The sequence below is a fragment of the Acanthaster planci genome, linkage group LG02 (genome assembly GCF_054643075.1).
Source record: "Acanthaster planci isolate LZ-2023a linkage group LG02, COTS_SCS, whole genome shotgun sequence".
NCBI classification, from domain to species: Eukaryota; Metazoa; Echinodermata; class Asteroidea; order Valvatida; family Acanthasteridae; genus Acanthaster; species Acanthaster planci.
This window is the reverse complement of record NC_141778.1, coordinates 22,590,221-22,608,303: the sequence shown is the minus strand read 5'-3', so window position 1 is coordinate 22,608,303 and position 18,083 is coordinate 22,590,221. Positions and strand designations below refer to the sequence as shown.

General features: G+C 43.5%; 1 protein-coding gene across 1 annotated transcript in view; it reads left to right on the top strand.

Annotated features, from left to right (window-relative positions):
- LOC110976082 (uncharacterized) overlaps positions 1 to 18,083 on the top strand; it is a 37,358-nt gene that overhangs the window by 13,905 nt on the left and 5,370 nt on the right. Inside the window, exons 6-20 of the mRNA XM_087132642.1 lie at positions 5,306 to 5,554; positions 6,857 to 7,042; positions 7,362 to 7,530; positions 9,023 to 9,077; positions 9,277 to 9,366; positions 9,825 to 10,008; positions 10,858 to 11,084; positions 11,469 to 11,590; positions 12,559 to 12,772; positions 12,861 to 13,047; positions 13,508 to 13,695; positions 15,132 to 15,244; positions 15,946 to 16,091; positions 16,812 to 17,066; positions 17,425 to 17,552. Coding sequence (XP_086988768.1) covers positions 5,306 to 5,554; positions 6,857 to 7,042; positions 7,362 to 7,530; positions 9,023 to 9,077; positions 9,277 to 9,366; positions 9,825 to 10,008; positions 10,858 to 11,084; positions 11,469 to 11,590; positions 12,559 to 12,772; positions 12,861 to 13,047; positions 13,508 to 13,695; positions 15,132 to 15,244; positions 15,946 to 16,091; positions 16,812 to 17,066; positions 17,425 to 17,552 — 2,513 coding nt within the window. The remainder of the gene's footprint in view (positions 1 to 5,305; positions 5,555 to 6,856; positions 7,043 to 7,361; positions 7,531 to 9,022; positions 9,078 to 9,276; positions 9,367 to 9,824; positions 10,009 to 10,857; positions 11,085 to 11,468; positions 11,591 to 12,558; positions 12,773 to 12,860; positions 13,048 to 13,507; positions 13,696 to 15,131; positions 15,245 to 15,945; positions 16,092 to 16,811; positions 17,067 to 17,424; positions 17,553 to 18,083) is intronic.

Below are 18,083 nucleotides of genomic sequence, written 5' to 3'. Positions count from 1 at the left end.
TCGGCTTTAATATGGCATGATATTGATAGCGCACAGAATGCGATAGAAAAGCAAACACTACCAAAATGGATAACGAGTTGTGCTGCTCCGCCACTCGGCACATGTGTGTGTATACATATACTATAAATGTACTGTACATGTACCGGTACATGTACATACATGTACAGTAAACTCGCGAAGGCCCCGCATTGCGTAATAGTTGTAAAAAGTAAGTGGTTAGAATTCACTAATAATCAACCAAGAACATGCAACGTATGGCATTTCCGCTGCACAACAATTCTAAGTTCTCACTACATCCAATTGTGCTTATGTATATTCAAATTTAGCATTATGTTTGCCACTCTCCGATAACCACGTCCTTACTCATAGTTGGCCATGCAAAATGAATTTTGATTGGATGCTGATCACAGTCAGACTCATGCTTGATTGAAGTAACTCTGGAAGGAAAACTGATTTTGCCAGGCGGACCGTGCCGTTGCAGTGCTCCAGCACAAGACAAGATTTGGTTCGCATGGTGGCCCAACTTGCCTTAAGTTGATCTTGTGTGATCGTAGTCGTAATATGAATATGTTGTTACGGAATTTTGCCAGATCTCGAAGTTGTTTGCAAATAACAAAATGCCATTATCCATTCGAAAAAGACTGATGGAAAATTGCCCCTTTTACCACACGGGCGCCATCCTGGGAAAGAATGCTGACTGGTTAGGCAGTTGAATCTGTTTCGTAAAAAATAACCAAAACTCAATTCGCTTCAAATCTAATTTGCTCTTGTCTCCTGTAAAGGAGATACGTGTAACTCCCGTTTGAGCATGCTGCTTTTTTCTGTTTTTACATATCCTACGATCGTTTTGTTGAGTCAAGCGTGGTCCAAACATGATTGCTTTTGGTTGGCAAAACACGGTCGGAAACTGTCACACCTCCAACAGTAACTGTCTGTGAAATTTTAACTCCTAAACAAACTTTAGGGAAACAGTTTAGACAAAAATTATGTTGACATTGAAGTTGATCATTGGCGGGGATAAAGAGGAGATTCATTGCTACACATGGAAGTACGATGTACAGCATGTTTGTTAATAGCATGCTCTTTGACGTCTCAATGTGCATTATGTGTACGTGTCTGAACCTGAACCGAACTGAAGTTCGGCAAAAAATTTCCGAACTGTGTCCAAACCGAACCGAAACTTGGCACCTACTTGCAGCATTATGAGGAATGCAAGCAATGTGGCAGTAGATTGTTTAACCCTAACTCATGGGAATTGTACCATATGTTAAATACAACAGCCACCCTTTTGCACAAAAATATCTTCTATCAGCTTTCAGTTACCAAATTTCACCCTGATAAAAAATTCATTATCAAGTAATATATTAGCAAATAATATCTTGGAAAAATACCTGACATAAGAATAGCTTATGGACGGGTAGTGGTTTCCTTTTTTTTTCTGCAATGACACATACATGTATAACTACAAGTATTTATCTGTACTTATCTCAGGTCATATATCATATTACTCAGTATCCGTAAAAGAGTCTGTTGGTGAAGACACGATCTCCATGTACATGTACTTATGCATGTACACTGTACATAAACCACAGCCCTCAGTCTACAGCCATGCCTGTGCCACTCCAGCGGTTCCCCGAATATTGCGCAATACCCACTCACACCGGCCACGGTGCTCTGTGCAGTCACATGGCCAACATGGCACATAGCCAACCACGTTTCCATGTTGCCAGTCACGGACAGTGCTTTTCAGCGTGTCTTTTACCCAAAGGGGCAACTAGTTCACTGTGACGTGCATGTGCAACATATGTGGCATGCATATGGCTCGTGTGTGATTGTGAACCATTGTGTGGCACAACTGTGTCAGCCCTTTTGCCATCAGGACAGGGAGATTTACATGTACATTCACAGAGACTGGAAGCACCGGGTTATTTGGTGTTGAAACCTGGGGTGAATGTCGAATATAAACTTCAGAAACTCAAACCTATTATTAACTTTAGTGACCTTTTGGCAAGCCAGGTGTAATAAAACATTTCAACAGACTCCATATGAATTGCTGTGCTACTTGCTATACATTGTACACGTACAGTTCAGGACAATTTACAAGAACATTACTGTATAACTGTGATGTCATTTATCAGTGGTAGAGCACACATCAAACTGACCACTTTAAAGATACATTTTTTTCATTGAGGAGGAATTCTAAACATTGAAAGGATAGGTAAATTTCAAACTCAAAAACAAATCAGGTTCATACAAGTTAGCTGTTAACATAAATTAAAGGCAACTCTGCTTGTCTGTCAGTAGAGTATCACCCTCCGTGGAATTTGGACTGAGTGCACAGTCCCTTTAAAATCAAATTAGCTATGCATTGATCTGCATGTGTTGGTAGACGTGTACAAATTCCAGGCTTGATTTTGTGGCAGACTTCACATGTAATCTGCACACCACTACAGCGTACATGTACCTGCAGACTGGGCCTAAAGGAGAGGCATACTGAACAAAATGCTGGTCAGATAGGCACGCACAGACGACGCTTGAACTGGTGGCGACAGGAAACCAAAGCAAAAAAAAACAGATGACGATCGGCAAAATGTGAGTGGGAACCTTCCACGTGGATTGACCTTCGTCGGAAAATGAGGAATTAATTGTGTGCACTCGGCTTTCCACAATATGGTTCAATATGCTGTCTCCATGTGACACGGTGTGTACATGTGCGTGGAGCGACGCCGCACTCTGGCCCCGTCAAATGTCGCTTGCTGAAGACATGGGTTCCAGAATCTGAATCGCTGCAGCTTTACACATAGATTTTACGCACAGAATTTCCAAGAAGATTTGCCCAATATTTGTCACCGTTCTTTTTTTTTTTTTCAACCAATCAATATCATGGCACAAGTGGGGGTTGTCTCCACTCCAACTGCTGCGAAGAAATCAGCCGGTGAGTATGCTATTAAAATTGTTAGATTTTAGGAGCATTCCAATTTTTAACATATGTAAGCATCTGGAAGAAAAACAGACTAGTAAAATAAAGTGAAAGTCAACTTTTCTCTTAAAAAAATGAATGTTTGAAATGCATATTGTCTGCTCACACCGTCACCTGAGCAGTATGAGGTATATTTCAGCTCTGCCAGTTAATGCTGGCTGTTGGACACCAGCTTATTTTTCAGTGACTTTTGCTAGTGCTATCTTACCAGCCCTCAATCTTGTGAATCAGATGTGTTTCCATGGCTGGTACAGGTGTCACGTTGGCCATCTGTTAATTGTTATTTGACATTTTCAGTGACATCAGGTTCTGAGCTGAAGACAGTTTTTCCACAACTTCATATTTCGTGACGGTATACTTTTCCAGTCGTGGAAATGAAACACTGTAATACGATTTGCTTCAAAGAAGAGAACTCAATGTGTCATCAGTTTCTTTCTGACAAATTCAATTGCATTTTACTTTCTTCCCGCCTATCCATGTCGTATGCAAATTCCAGATTGGTTTCCCTCAACTTAAGCATGACCTACCAATTTGAGTGGTTCACCACTTCATGCAAAATTTGGTTCATCTACAGTATACATGACATTTTCTCTGCAAGAAAATTCTTATTTTTGTGGGTAGCATTTTAAAACACCGAGACATTAATTTTTCTCTACCAACCAGTCCCTCGAAGAAGAAGCTCACCCTAGGAACAAAGTTAATTGAATAGCAAATAAATTCACAACATGGTATAAACAGAGTAACTTGACTATAGTAAAGACCAAGACAGAAACGCGTACATGTTCCTATATTTTTTTAACATGCTTAATCAAACACAGATAATTAAAGCAGAAAGATCAAAAAGATAGCATGTGGCGTTCACGGATCAATCATGGAATTGACACATGGCATGGGGTTCTGTTGAACAATGCTACAATGGATACATGTATGTACGTGTACATGTACGTGTGTACATGTACGTATGTACTGTACATTGCATCTGGCCATAACAATACACCCTGATATTGTATGTACCGTACCATGTCCACACGTTATTTAATATTTACCGGTACAGTACATGCACTTTAAAATGTGCTACAATTCCTCTTGTTACCATTAAAACTGTATATGCATGCACAAGCACATGTACAGGTACATGTACATCTTGCATGCTTGTTTGCACAACACGTGGTCTTACACTGTGCATTGACCTGGGTAGGGTGGGCTGCTTAGGTACATGTATGTGATAGGTGGCAAAATAAGAAACTACATTGGTTTGCTTGTTTGTTCCAGGCTGATCACTCCTGCATGGTAGCAGTCATGAACTTTGTAAAGTACTTTTGCATGTACATCAATGTGTATTGTGGATACATATACATGTACATCTACCGGTATGATTTTGACGTGTGTTCAAGTTCACAATATGGTGTTTTTTTTTCATTTTTAAAAAAGTATACAAAAGGCACATGTATAACCATGGACACGAATTCACTTATTTTAAAGTCACAAATCGGAAGCAAATGAATCTTGGGCTTTTGTATTGATTAAAATAAAACTTGGCCATTATTATTGATACATAAAGACAGTTTGTAACATCAACACAGAAATATTACACTTTTAGAACCTGAATTTGTGGAACGACCTGTTTAACTGTAATGATTAAACTAAGTATTACTGCATGGCACAGGCGATATTGTCAAAAAATTGGTGTGGCATATTATGAATTCACTTTGTCTAGACATTGAATATTTTGATATTCAGCTGCACCCAGTGACATCAGCAAAATTTTCTGGTCCTACTGTTTCAACCAAAGGGTTTATCATTTGATTGTTTGTATCAACCACTTATTCAAATATGTATAGTTCAAGAAATACTTGAGTTCACTGTTGAACCCAATTGTGCCGATTTTCTTTTTAAAGGCATTTTTCCTTGGTATTTTTGTACACTTTTCAGCTGTCATTTAGCCATATTTTGTTCACCACATCTGCGCTGCACTATTCTCCAAGATTAGATGGAATTTCAGGCTATTCATGGTGAAGGACAGCAGTGGGTGGAAAGGCTTGCGGTAGCACCATGCGAAGGAATATATCTCTTTTATGAGTATGTGTGGTTCAGAAACGTTGAGTATACTCCCAGTTCTTTTCTGAACCACACATACTCATAAGAGAGATATATTCCTTTGCATGGTGCTACCGGAAGCCTTTCTACGTGTTGCTCTCCAAGATCAACAATTACTGATTCCTGAGGTTATGATTGGCAAGTACATGTGGAAAGCTATCTGCTGGAGATGTTCGGTATTTCAAGGCTAACAGGCACCATGTCTTTTGCCTCTTTGTCATTTTTCAGACAAAAAGCCCAAGTGGATCCCTCTACCGCTGGACCCGCCAGAGCCCCGCAGCAAAGGCCGGGACAGAGAGCGAGACCGGGACAGGGACAGGGAACCCAGGCACGGACCGGCCCGTAGCGGCAGGGACAGGGAGGGTGGCGGCCAGGAGGGGGCCCTGCCTCATCGGGACCGACGGGACACCCGGGAGAAGAGAGAGAGCAGGGAGTCAACAGACTCGCCCAGGCACGTCAAGGAAACCAGCAGCAAAGGTGAGGATTTTATTTTAGGGGCTTACAACTTGCTGTGTGTGACTAGAGACCCCAAAATGAGGCTTAAGGTTTGGTTTTGTTTGAGTTTGTATTTAGGAGTAATTCCAGAAATTAGGGGTCCAAAAGTGTGATATTTTTGTATCCCCGTTACATCTGACTTTTGTTATTTGACTTGGAAATATCACTGGAATTGATTTCAAACTGTTACTATTTGTTTGGCAGGTAATTTGCATTAATTCATCACACTTGGAAATTAGAAAATGTGTTCTGAACTTTACAAAATCGTTTGTCAGATGTGACAGAGACATGGAAAAAATGGACCCCTAATTTCTTGAATTGTCCTGAGAACAAACTGGGCTCCTATGTTCTTATGTATTGTTCAATTTGGCATCTTGTTAATGGAGCGGAAAAAAATGGTGGATTCTTGTTGATGAAAGGCTTTTTCGTATTTACCCGAAAGCTAAACGAATTCAGTGTCACAAAGCATTTGCTACAAAATTTGCTTGAGTTATAATTATCCAATTTTGTGAATTTACAGTGAGTATACCAGTATATGACCCGGCCTTTACGTTGTAAAGGCTTATACTCAAAAGTTGTGCTGGGGACATAAGACTCATTTTGTGAGGTTGGGTCATGTGTAACCTGTGGTGATGCAAGTCGCTTATCTAAGCCGTTTCTGTCTGGTATGGCTTTGGCTCTGGACTCCGCCTTTGAATGAGAAAGGGCACTTTATTACAACAGGGTCCCTGATGGCCAACATACAACGTGCCTCCTGTGTACTTGTTTATGTGCGTGGGAGCTCGGTTGGTCACCATAGCAACATAGCAACCAATGAGATGGTGTGAGTCATGCGACAGCTTCCTGTTCCATTAGGGTTTGGTTACTATTCTGATAGAACAAAGATTGTCATTATACAAGCTGTCTTCAAGGAGCTATGATGGACACTCAACAGATATACAGCAGAATGGTCTTGTTTCATTGTATGAATGACTGAGATATAGTTGGCATGTCTACCCTGTGTTGAAGTGCGCCCTCACTGGCAAAGGAGAGACAGGCCGATGGGAAATTTTTTTCAACTGAGCTCATGCACGCGCCTGACGCACACATGGAGAGCATACAATCCAACATAAATTGGCTGCACGTTCTCAGCTCGCTCGGCAACAAATGTGCACGTAAGCCTGCCTACTCATCCGATGAGTTGCAACCAAAGGATTGCCGTGTCAGTGTAAAAACGCACTCTCTCTTGTACTCGTTCAGAGTAGGATTGTAAATGTCTTGGTTTGTCTGTCTCTTTCTCTTCAGGGACGACTCCGGGCTCCTGGCATGAAGAACGCAGTCAAAGCCCCAGTGCCTCCAGCACCGACAGTCGGAGCTGGTCCCGCGGTGCCTACCGGGGTCGGGGCAGGGGCAGAGGTCGTGGCCGAGGTCGCGGCCGCGGCGGGTACTTCCGTGCCGCTGAGTCATGGCCCAGCACAGCAGTAGAACCTGGTAAGAGACTTTCAGTTCATCATTTGTGGCCTGCAGAAAGACAAACTGTAAAGCCATGAGTAATATCAAGCAGAATTTTTGTTTAATTTCTATTCAACAATCGTAAGAATATTCCAAATTGCCGCTAAAGAAGAATTAATCTACGGATACCTAATTACCAGTGCATGAGAATCATTCGTAAACATTCTGCTTCATTACAAAAAGTGCGCGGAAACTGCATTTAATCCCTGTTATTTGTTACGTGCTCAATAAAACTGCACAAAATAATAATATTGTCATTTTAAGGAATGCAAGTGGCCAACTTTTTCCTTTGATACAGTTACGGATCCGACCTTCATACCACCCCAGGCGTACTTTGAGCCTGGGAAGTTTGACACACCATTCATGACCTTCCCTCCTTACCCGTACGATGGCTCGTTGTACTCAGCAGGACCCATGCCCCTGGAGCCTGACCAGGGAACGCTACGCGACTACGTCAAGAAACAGATGTGAGTTGGTTCTCGGCAAAGGCTAATGAGTAGAACTGTTTTAGTAGAACTGTAAGGGGAGTCAGGTTTGAGTAGGGGAGTCAGGTTGGAGTAGGAAAGTCAGGTTGGAGTAGGAAAGTCAGGTTGGTGTAGGGGAGTTAGGTTGGTGTAGGGGAGTCAGGTTGGTGTAGGGGAATCAGCTTGGTGTAGGGGAGTTAGGTTTGTGTAGGGGAGTCAGGTGGTGTAGGGGAGTCAGGTTGGTGTAGGGGAGTCAGGTTGGTGTAGGGGAATCAGGTTGGTGTAGGGGAATCAGCTTGGTGTAGGGGAGTCAGGTTGATGTAGGGGAGTTAGGTTTGTGTAGGGGAGTCAGGTGGTGTAGGGGAGTCAGGTTGGTGTAGGGGAGTCAGGTTGGTGTAGGGGAGTCAGGTTGGTGTAGGGGAATCAGGTTGGTGTTGGGGAGTTAGGTTTGTGTAGGGGAGTCAGTTTTGTGTAGGGGAGTCAGGTTGGTGTAGGGGAGTCAGGTTGGTGTAGGGGAATCAGCTTGGTGTAGGGGAGTTAGGTTTGTGTAGGGGAGTCAGGTGGTGTAGGGGAGTCAGGTTGGTGTAGGGGAGTCAGGTTGGTGTAGGGGAGTCAGGTTGGTGTAGGGGAATCAGCTTGGTGTAGGGGAGTCAGGTTGATGTAGGGGAGTTAGGTTTGTGTAGGGGAGTCAGGTGGTGTAGGGGAGTCAGGTTGGTGTAGGGGAGTCAGGTTGGTGTAGGGGAGTCAGGTTGGTGTAGGGGAATCAGGTTGGTGTTGGGGAGTTAGGTTTGTGTAGGGGAGTCAGTTTTGTGTAGGGGAGTCAGGTTGGTGTAGGGGAGTCAGGTTGGTGTAGGGGAGTCAGGTTGGTGTAGGGGAGTTAGGTTTGTGTAGGGGAGTCAGGTTGGTGTAGGGGAGTCAGGTTGGTGTAGGGGAGTCAGGTTGGTGTAGGGGAGTCAGGTTGAAGTAGCGGCTCTTCCTGGGCTTCCACCTCTGCGACCCGGGTTCAAATCCCACCTAGGTCAGCGTGTGGATTGGGTTTTCAGTCCCTGCCTGATTCCGTGGGTTTTCCCTGGAATATGTGTCCGGGGCTTTGCTTCCACTAAAACTAAACATTTCTTTATGGCCCTCTTAACTGTCACGTCATCCTGTAATTGGCACTAAATATACTGTTTGATGAACAACTGTCAATAAAATAAAATAGAGATTTCAAGATCCTGATTGTGTGTCTTTCTACAATCCCATTTTCTAGGAAAACTTTATTGAATGTGACCTTGAAAAGTCATGCATATGCATGATATATGAAATTACTCCTGTGAAATTCACTCAATTACCTTATGTGGCTCTTTTTCTGGGCATTTTGACCTTTTTGAAGTGCCATTTTTAACTGTTCATGCTCATGCCGTGTTTGTGATCTTTCTACAAATGTATAGAAATTTAGACTGCACTTCACCACTGAATTAGGAAGTACTAAATTGAAGTCTTCTTGTTTTTTCAGTGAATACTATTTCAGTGTCGAGAATCTTGTGAAGGATCTCTTTCTAAGGAGAAAGGTGAGAAATGGCATTGGGTATGTCAAAACATTTTGGATCAGTTTGTCATTTTATTTTCACGGGGTTTGTTTGGTTTCCACCCAATGAACTGATGACAAACTTGGAAAGCCCTTTCTTGCGAAATGCCTTATTAGAACTGCTTGCAAAACAACTGTTCAGAACCTGGTTCTCATGTATTCATCATCCAATCCCTGTTCAGATGGACTCGGAGGGATACCTGCCCGTAAGCCTTATTGCCAGCTTCCATCGAGTACAGACACTAACGGCAGAAAGCCAGATTATTGTTGAGGTGAGGTCAGAAGAGTTCTTGGAAATTCATCCGACATTTATCCTAAGAGATCATTTGTCTGAAAAACCTCATCCATTTATTTACTGACAATTACGGAAAATTTCTTTTCAGTCAATTTAACGTAAGATTGAGCACTGCATGTTGCTCATGTTCTACAAAATAAAGAAAAATTGTACTCATTTTAGTGCACACACGTACATATAAAACATTTGCCCAAGTGCTTCAGATTTGTGATATTTATGGACAACAAACCGATGTTAATTCAAAAGAAATAACGATTGCATGCCATCGTGTTCTGTGCACTAAAGGAATAAAGTACTCATTTTTTACATATGTATCATTGAGTTGAATGTGTACAATTTTTTTTTTAATGTGTGACAGATGGGTTAGTTTTTTTGCTGATGGCATTCAAGAATTTGAAATGATTGAATTTCGCCAATCTGCGTCGACCCCCACAGGCACTGACAGACAGCGAGGAGGTTGAGCTCTCGCCTGACCGGACCAAAATCCGTCGGCGCGATGATCCCAAGCAGTGGATCATCACAGGCCCCTCCATCCCTACGGCTGCCACCTCGGTACTGTCGTACGACAGTCCCGAGTTCGTCCCCGGCCAGCCCTACCCCTACGTGGCTCACGACACAGGTGCGTGTGTTGTTAAGACTGTGTGCTCTAAGCTTCTGGGGCCAATTTCATAAAGCTGCTTAAGCACAAAAAATCTTCCTTAAAAAACAAAGGTTACCTGCTCAAAATCTATGAAGTTGTCAGGCTAACCAAAAGACAGGTGAATACCATTCCAAAATAATATACATCACGTGGAGTTTTGGCTGGTAACTTGATTTGTCAAACAAGGTTTTTTCTTGCTTAAGCAAATTCTGTGCTTAAGCAGCTCTCTGAAATTGGCCCCTGGAGGGACAAGATTGCTTGTGTGCATGAAAATCCTCTGGCCAGTGATTATATCCATTGCTGTTCACATTCTGCATTGGGTGATGTACTCGTAGTACAATACCATGTAGATGAATGCTATATAATGAGGCCACCAGAAACTGACACTATGCTTTGTTTATCTGGATACTTCAGGCATCAAATGTTGATCCTGTGTAGATGAGGGATGTGACATGAACATTCGTCTTGAATTTGAGAAATACAATGCTTGTGAAATATGGGGAAATTTCTTTTGAATTGAACAGTTGCAAGAATTCTTTGGCATGTTTGCTGAGAACCAGTCTGTTTACACTCAAGTCGAAGAGACTGCAGTTGTTAGGGGCCTGTTATCAAGCCCTGTGCAACTAATCCTTGCGTTTTAAATGAGGATGTATCCATTGCAAAGGAACAAGGAAGCACAGGAACACCAAAAAATCCATTTTTTGAGAACTTGGGATCAAATTTTGTTTTTGTTTCTACTGTTTCTCAGCAGACTTCTTTGTTTTAAAAACAGAAAGAAAGAAAAATGTAAGGTTTTCTTGAATATTTTTTGTATGCGAATGTCTTCAGAATCAGCACCCACGTCCCCCACCCCTGCTCCCACTTCCAAGGAAGCAGAAGATGAACCGGTCAGTGACAGTGAGACCAAACCCACGCCGGAGCGCAAGGACAGCAGCAGCGGGGGTATAGGGGTCAGCATGACCCCCGGCCTGTCCACTAGCCTACCGGAGAAGGAGTCGGCAATCTGGACCGAGGTCCGCCGGCGACACCGCAGTCCGGCTGCTCCAAAGACAAAGGTGGGTGGGGTGAAAGAAGGGGGAGACTTAATGTATGTCTTGTAGTTGAGTCTTTTGTAATAGGCTGATGGCCGTTGTCTGCTGAAGTCTATTTGGGCAGTTCATAGTTGTCGTGTCAGCTGTCATGCATTTAGGTGCACAAAATGCACCCGAAGGGCACTAAATATAGCTACAGCAGATATATACTGATAACCAGCTGCTCCGTATAGCTTGGAAGTCTTTGAGATGTCGGACAGTTGCATGATTGCCGTGGACTTGGTCTTCAGTTGTTTCTGAAGTTGTAGTTCTCCCGACCCCTCCCTCCACCAGTGCAGACTTTGGGTATTTTCAAGGTGTTACAGTTGTGTAACCGCATGCTGTCTTTCCCGGTTGTTTGTTTTTTAGACGTCTGCTGCACCTGAGCAGGACTCGGAGGTCTTTGATGGACCGGAAGAACTTGACTTCCAATTTGATGAGGAACTCACTAACATCACTGGCAGTGGAAGAAAGAATACCTTCTCGGAATGGTATGATGCGGAAACCATGAAAACTTTTTGGTTTATTGAAGCCTATGATTTACTACAGTGGTTGAGACCTTTGCACTAGTAAGCAGGAGGTCGTTGGTTCAAGTCCCACCCCAGTAAACTTGGGATTTTTGTTTTTAAATGGACAAACACTGAATATCCAATGTTACATATATTTACATTGGTGTGAAGGCAAAACTTGTTATTACCTTCCTGCTGCTGTAACCATCAAAAACAGTAAACAATTCCTTCCACTTGATTTGCCCCAGTACACAGACACATATGGGAAATTTGACTGATTTTGACTGATATGACAACTGTGTCAGGAAAGTGTCTTTGCAAAGGAGGGTTTTAAAATTAACACCTTCCCGAAGCAAAATACATCTTGTAACAGAAATATCCTTTGATGCTTATTGCGCTTGCCTGGTTCTCTGCTTTTTTGGGGGTTGCTTTTCTTTGGCCAGACAAGTTAGCTAAGACAGTGTTCAGAACTTAAACAAGGCCTCCAGCGCTATGGCTGTGGCTCTTGTCAGCACACATCGAAGACCTAGGACCAATTTCATAGAGCTGCTTAAGCACAAAATTTGCTTAAGCGCTAAAAAATCTGGCTTAAAAAACAAAGGTTACCAGCTCAAAATCTATGTGATTGCCATGGTAACCAAAAGACCGGTTAACACCATTCCAAAACAACATACATCACAAGGAGTTTTGGCTGGTGCCCTGATTTTTTTTCAAGCAAGGTTTTTTCACGCTTAAGCAAATACTGTGCTTTAGCGGCTCTATGAAAATGGCCCCTAGACTTAGCACTAGCCAGCAGATTGGGATGCAGACCAAGCCACATTTTCTGCAGTGCAGTCTCCAGATATGAGACGAACTTAGAGAAGCTCAAGGAAAGTTGTTCGTTTATGCAGTGGCCACTTCATCTCGTCCAGGTTGGGAAAATTCTGACTGCTGGTTGTTTGCACCCTCAGGTCTGATGATTCTGATGACGAGCTGACCGACCACGAAGTCAGCAAGATCATCATTGTGACCCAGACACCACCCTGCTACAAGAAGCACCCGGGCGGTGACCGGACCGGGTACCACGTCTCCCGGGCCAAGATGACCAGCGACCTGGCCAAGATCATCAACGACGGACTCTACTACTACGAGATGGACCTGTGGACCGAGGACGACTTGCAGAAGGTGAAAGATGAATTCTGGTTGTGAGGACATTGTGATAGGCATCTGCTTGTATTGCTCCCATTCACATGCGACATTTTGCTTCCTCCAGAATGAATACATGTACAAGAAGATCAACACCATCAGCCAAGAGCATTTCTCCACCCTTACCCCCACCGCGCCTTATGAGGAGCAGGAGGTGCCCCCGGCCCCACCCCCGGCCCCACCCAAAGAGGAGAAGGAGGCGGGCGAGGGCAAGAAGGAGCCGGATGTCAGACCCAAGGACATCCCCAACAGAGGTACAGAGTTTGAGATTGAGAATGCACTGTTATCTGAACAGATTAGTGTCTTTTGTTTAGATCAAGTGAGCAGAATCCGTCATGGTACATAAAATGTTTATTGGAGGGTTGAACCGAAATTCTTGCACCATGTCATTGACTCGTCTCAGAACTGCTACATTGAGTCAACTGGTTTGTGTTTTCCTTATCGGCCTGTACACACATTTTTAATACATGTTCTAAAAAATAATGAAAAATTCAACATGCGTCCCAATTATTGAACATGGTATATAATTGGCTACTTTGTTTTCCAAGTATCCAAGCACTCCCGAGTCTGCTACCTTGCAGGAAGACATATTGAGCAAGCTGGAATAATGCGAGTTGTAGTAAATGCCCCACCGCTGCTAAGGGGTACATGACCAATTTCCCCCCCCCCCATTTCACCATGTCCCATTGACAGAGCTCTCAATCATTACCACAGGTATCCCAGCAGCAGCCACCAAGTTGGACAGGCCGATCTCCCAGTCACTCCCCACGGCCGTACCCCAGGGTCCCCATCGGCGGGAGCCAGTACGGCCCATGGGCTCCCGCACCCCGCGGTCAAAGGACGCCCAGAGCTCCCCCAGGTTCTACCCTGTCATCAAGGATCAGAAGCCGATTGATAACAAAGTGAGTGGACTCGCAGAAAGGTTTTTTTCTCTTTTGAGCTTCTGTCGTCTGTCTTCTTTGTTGCTCACATCTTTCCAGTTGCAAATCTTCATATTTGTTGCTGGAATGACACGTCCGTTAACAATGGCGCTAAGAAAACAGAAGGACGAACTTGGCAACGGTACCGCAATGCATTTTGGTAATAGAGGGTACAATTAATAGGGGTGTAACGATACCACTTTCTCACGATACAATACATATTGCGATACTTGGGTCGTGACACGTATCACGATACGTATCAATAAGACGAAAGCCAATTTAAAACAATTCACTGAGTAACTTACCAGTGGTAACTTACCAATGGTAAGTTTATAGGTGATGAGGACAAGAAGCTCCTGTAAGGTGAGTTCCAAAATTAAACATAAAACTGCATTTATATCTCTAAGTGTTTCTGGTTTATTAACAAAATAATAGCTATGCTTCCTATTACATTGTTACTATCTTTTTTTTCTTCGAAAGTTTTGGGTCAAAAGTTTCAGATTCAGAAATTTTTTTAAATTTAAAAGTGATTTTGATGGTCTACGGTATATTCCATCCACATCTTTTTCTGCGGATTCGTAACTTGAGGAGTCTCTTCAGACAATTATACATTTGTGTTGTACTAACATTTTAATGAGTTAATATCCAAAAAATGTTTGAAGGCTCGTACAAAACATCACACACATAATGCATGATGCAATAACTTAGTGCGCCCAGCACCAGTTGTCACGAAACCCTCCATCGGCGAAAGCGAGAATGTACTTACCTAATTTCAAGTCGTAAATTCACAGTGAAATGTGTGCTACCGCAAGTAACAGTGGAGATTGTTAGTCACTACTTCCGCTCATACATGAACGGCTTTAAAGAGTTTTAGAATTGCGATTATCGATGCATCGGTGAATCGTTACACCCCTAACACTTAATAAAGTTTTTAGTGAATGGCAAAAGACGTACATGGAAATTTACAAATATAGCGACTGTTAGGATAGGCATTCGCTAGCAGACTCGTCCCACACCATTGTGGGGGAAGATTTCAGTTCTTTGTTTTTTTTTTGCTGCTTTGATAGTCTTAGTTCTCACAATCCGCCTTGAGCAGAAGTACCCCCTCATTGGGCCCTGTTGCTAGAAAAATTGCACCCTCTCTTAGTTCCACTCGATGAGTTTGAGGACATCACTTGCTTTTGCTTATCTTTTAGCTCAGGGAGCATTTTTATCAGGAAGTTTTCTATTTATGTTTGGGATCTTTTCTTAATCCCCCAGAATAGAACTCCGAGTTGGATCCCACTCATTTTTCCCTTTGAATCAAAACTGGCAGGGCGTCTGAAATGTTAGGACCCATTAAGTTAGATGATAGACAGCACTAGCACACTCCACATCAGGACAAAGCACACTCATTACGCTGTTCAATTTTTCGGCAGACACCAAGGAAACGCAAGACGAAACACAGTGACAATCCCCCAGTGGAAAGCCACGTTGGCTGGGTCATGGACTCCAGGGAACACCCCAGCAGATCCAGGAACGCATCCGTTGGGTGAGCTACGAGCTTAACTGTGCTAAATGAGACTTGCTTATCTTGGTATCCTCCATTAGCATGCTGCCGTGACTGTCTGCTGTAGTAACCTTAGAAGAACTGGGGGGGGGTGGTAAACAACCACCCCTCCCCCTTGACATTTTTCTGATGTCATCCCAGTGCATTTTTTTTCACTCGTCAAGCCTACAGGAACTGTTTCAGTAATATCTTGCAGTCATATTGGCACCAGTTTTGTGAAAATCAGACATACCATTCTCGCTCAGTGCCCATTTTTCCCAAACACGTCAGCCAAAAAGGTATACTTTTTCCACTGACGCGCTCAGTGCATGCAGGATGACAATAACAACACCACCATAAGTCAGATGGAGTTGAAACTCCACATTAGTACCACTAATGAGTGTCTTCAATGCATGCCATGTGCAAAAGGATCAGGCATGGAACAGCTTGAGTTTAAGGGATGGTAACAGCTTGAGTTTTTAGGTGTGGTAGAATCCACCCCTTCCCAGCTGTGAGATGGTCCCAAACCCCAGCTCTGTCAGGGCCATGATATCAAGCACTGATGCGAACTCCAAGGTAGATACTCCTACTTCAGACATGCTACCGTGGAACCCTCGGTTTAACTTTGGTGAGTTTTGTTGGAAATACTCTTAATGCCCCGGTAAGTTGACTGGAATCTCTTTTCAATCCTCTCTGCTCCACAGGTCACCCTCTGAGGGCAGCGTTGTCAGCACTAGCTATGGCACTCCACAGCCCATACCCAAGTTTGAGCACCCTTCGCATGAGCTCCTGAAGGATAATAATTTCACCCAGCACGGCTACCACAAGTACCATCATAAATGCCTGAAAGGTGGGACTCCCAAGTCCGTGTTCAAGTATGGCTCAGTTCAGCAGGTTGACCATATTGTTGTTTAGGTTTTCGTCTCCATCTTTGGCTGCATCTCCAGCTCCGAAATTAGTTTTAAGCATTTATTGTGGAGACCAAACAGCCTAGACAAGAGGTTGCTTATGTAACAGAACAGGGACCAGCACTGAGTGTAGCCTTAACCCTCTGGAGTACTTTGGCTAGACATTTTGCCAGATGTGTCAGTTTGCCCCACTTGTCAAAGCTACTTGCCTGCTGGATGCAACAAGATCCAACAGATCATCTGGCCCAAGGCCATTGAGTCGGGTTGCCAGCAGCCGCAGGATCCAACAGTATCACAACTTTATGGGACTAGATGTCAATGTCTCCAACACACACAGCTGATTTGGCTGCCATTGATAGCACGGCTTAGAGTCTTACACCTGTTTCACTGTTTTCTGGTAGGATGATGGTAAAGGGTCTCCAATAAAGGGAGGATTAAAGACATTAGCCTGAAGCCACTGAGATTAAGCTGAGATTCAGGGAGGCTCTCTAGGCATTGCTGTCTAGAAGCCATTTCTCAGCCTCATGAAGTATGGGCCTACCCCCAGGCATTTGCCATCCAGAAGCCACATCTCAACTTCAGCAGTTGAATTCCGATGCACACCTTAAACCCCCTTTTAAACCCCCATGCCCTGTTTCCTCTCCCACTTCTTCTCCCGGCAGATCGCAAGAAGCTAGGCATCGGCAAATCACAGGAGATGAACACCCTCTTCCGCTTCTGGTCCTTCTTCCTGCGCACCAACTTCAACCGCAAGATGTACGAGGAGTTCCGGCAGCTGGCGGTGGAGGACAGCCGGCACGGCTACCGCTACGGCCTCGAGTGCCTCTTCCGCTTCTACAGCTACGGCCTGGAGAAGAAATTCCGGCCGGACATCTTCCGGGACTTCATGCTGGAGACCAAGAATGACCACAGCTCCGGTGAGGAATGGCGGGGATGCTTGTAACTTTAAAACGAGTTTCGAGGATGTACGAATACAAAATAAAGAGGACTGTTTACTTCGACTGTGACGTTTTGTTGTTGCACATTTTTGTGTCTTTCTAGTAGGCATTTGCTAAATTTTCCACTGATAATTTTCATTCTAGATATTGGTATCAGAAGTAACAGAATGTTGTATAGACGTTTGTTTTCTAAAGAGTTATTTGATGTAAGAATTCTACCAAATCACTCCTTACCCATGTTAAGTTTCCTCATTTCTAAATGACCAATCTTTGGTTTTGTAACTTCGATTGGTAGAGATAGTGTCAGATCATTTTCAAATTTCTCTTTCGATTACAGGTCAGCTGTATGGTCTGGAAAAATTCTGGGCGTTCTTGAAGTACACTCGTAAGAAGAATCTGGAGATTGACCCGGAGCTGAAGGAGACACTGCAGAACTACAAGACGTTGGAAGACTTCCGAGTAGTGGTGAGTTGATAATGGCAGGCCGTGGTGTGTTCAGACCCTCTCGGACTACGCGTACTGATTTAGCGAGAAGGAAGTATGCATAATTCTGGGTCTGAAAGATGCAGAATATGAACTCCATATTTTTCAGAAGTATTGTGCCGAACGTTCATTTGCCGTTGTATAATTTGCACAATGCTTTGCATGTGCAAAGGGAAGAATGACAAATGTATTGACGGAATTCTTCTGAGATATGAATTTCTTGTTTGCAAAGAAGTGCCCTTTGATATCGGTGTTTTGTTCTCAATTCTCAATATGCAGAAAGCATAAAGGGAGACATATCTTAAGTGAATGAGCATAGGAATACCTCTCAGTATTTTCACTATTTCGTCACCAAAAATCCCAAGCAAATCTTTCCCAATTTTGGGCACGGTGAGCTGGGATACCAATTGCTGAGACATTTGGTAGTTCTTGGGTATTTCTTAATTCTACTTGTGGTTCACAAGTAGCAGTGTTTGGGGATTTGACTGTGCTGAGCTTTGTCCTTCAAATTAT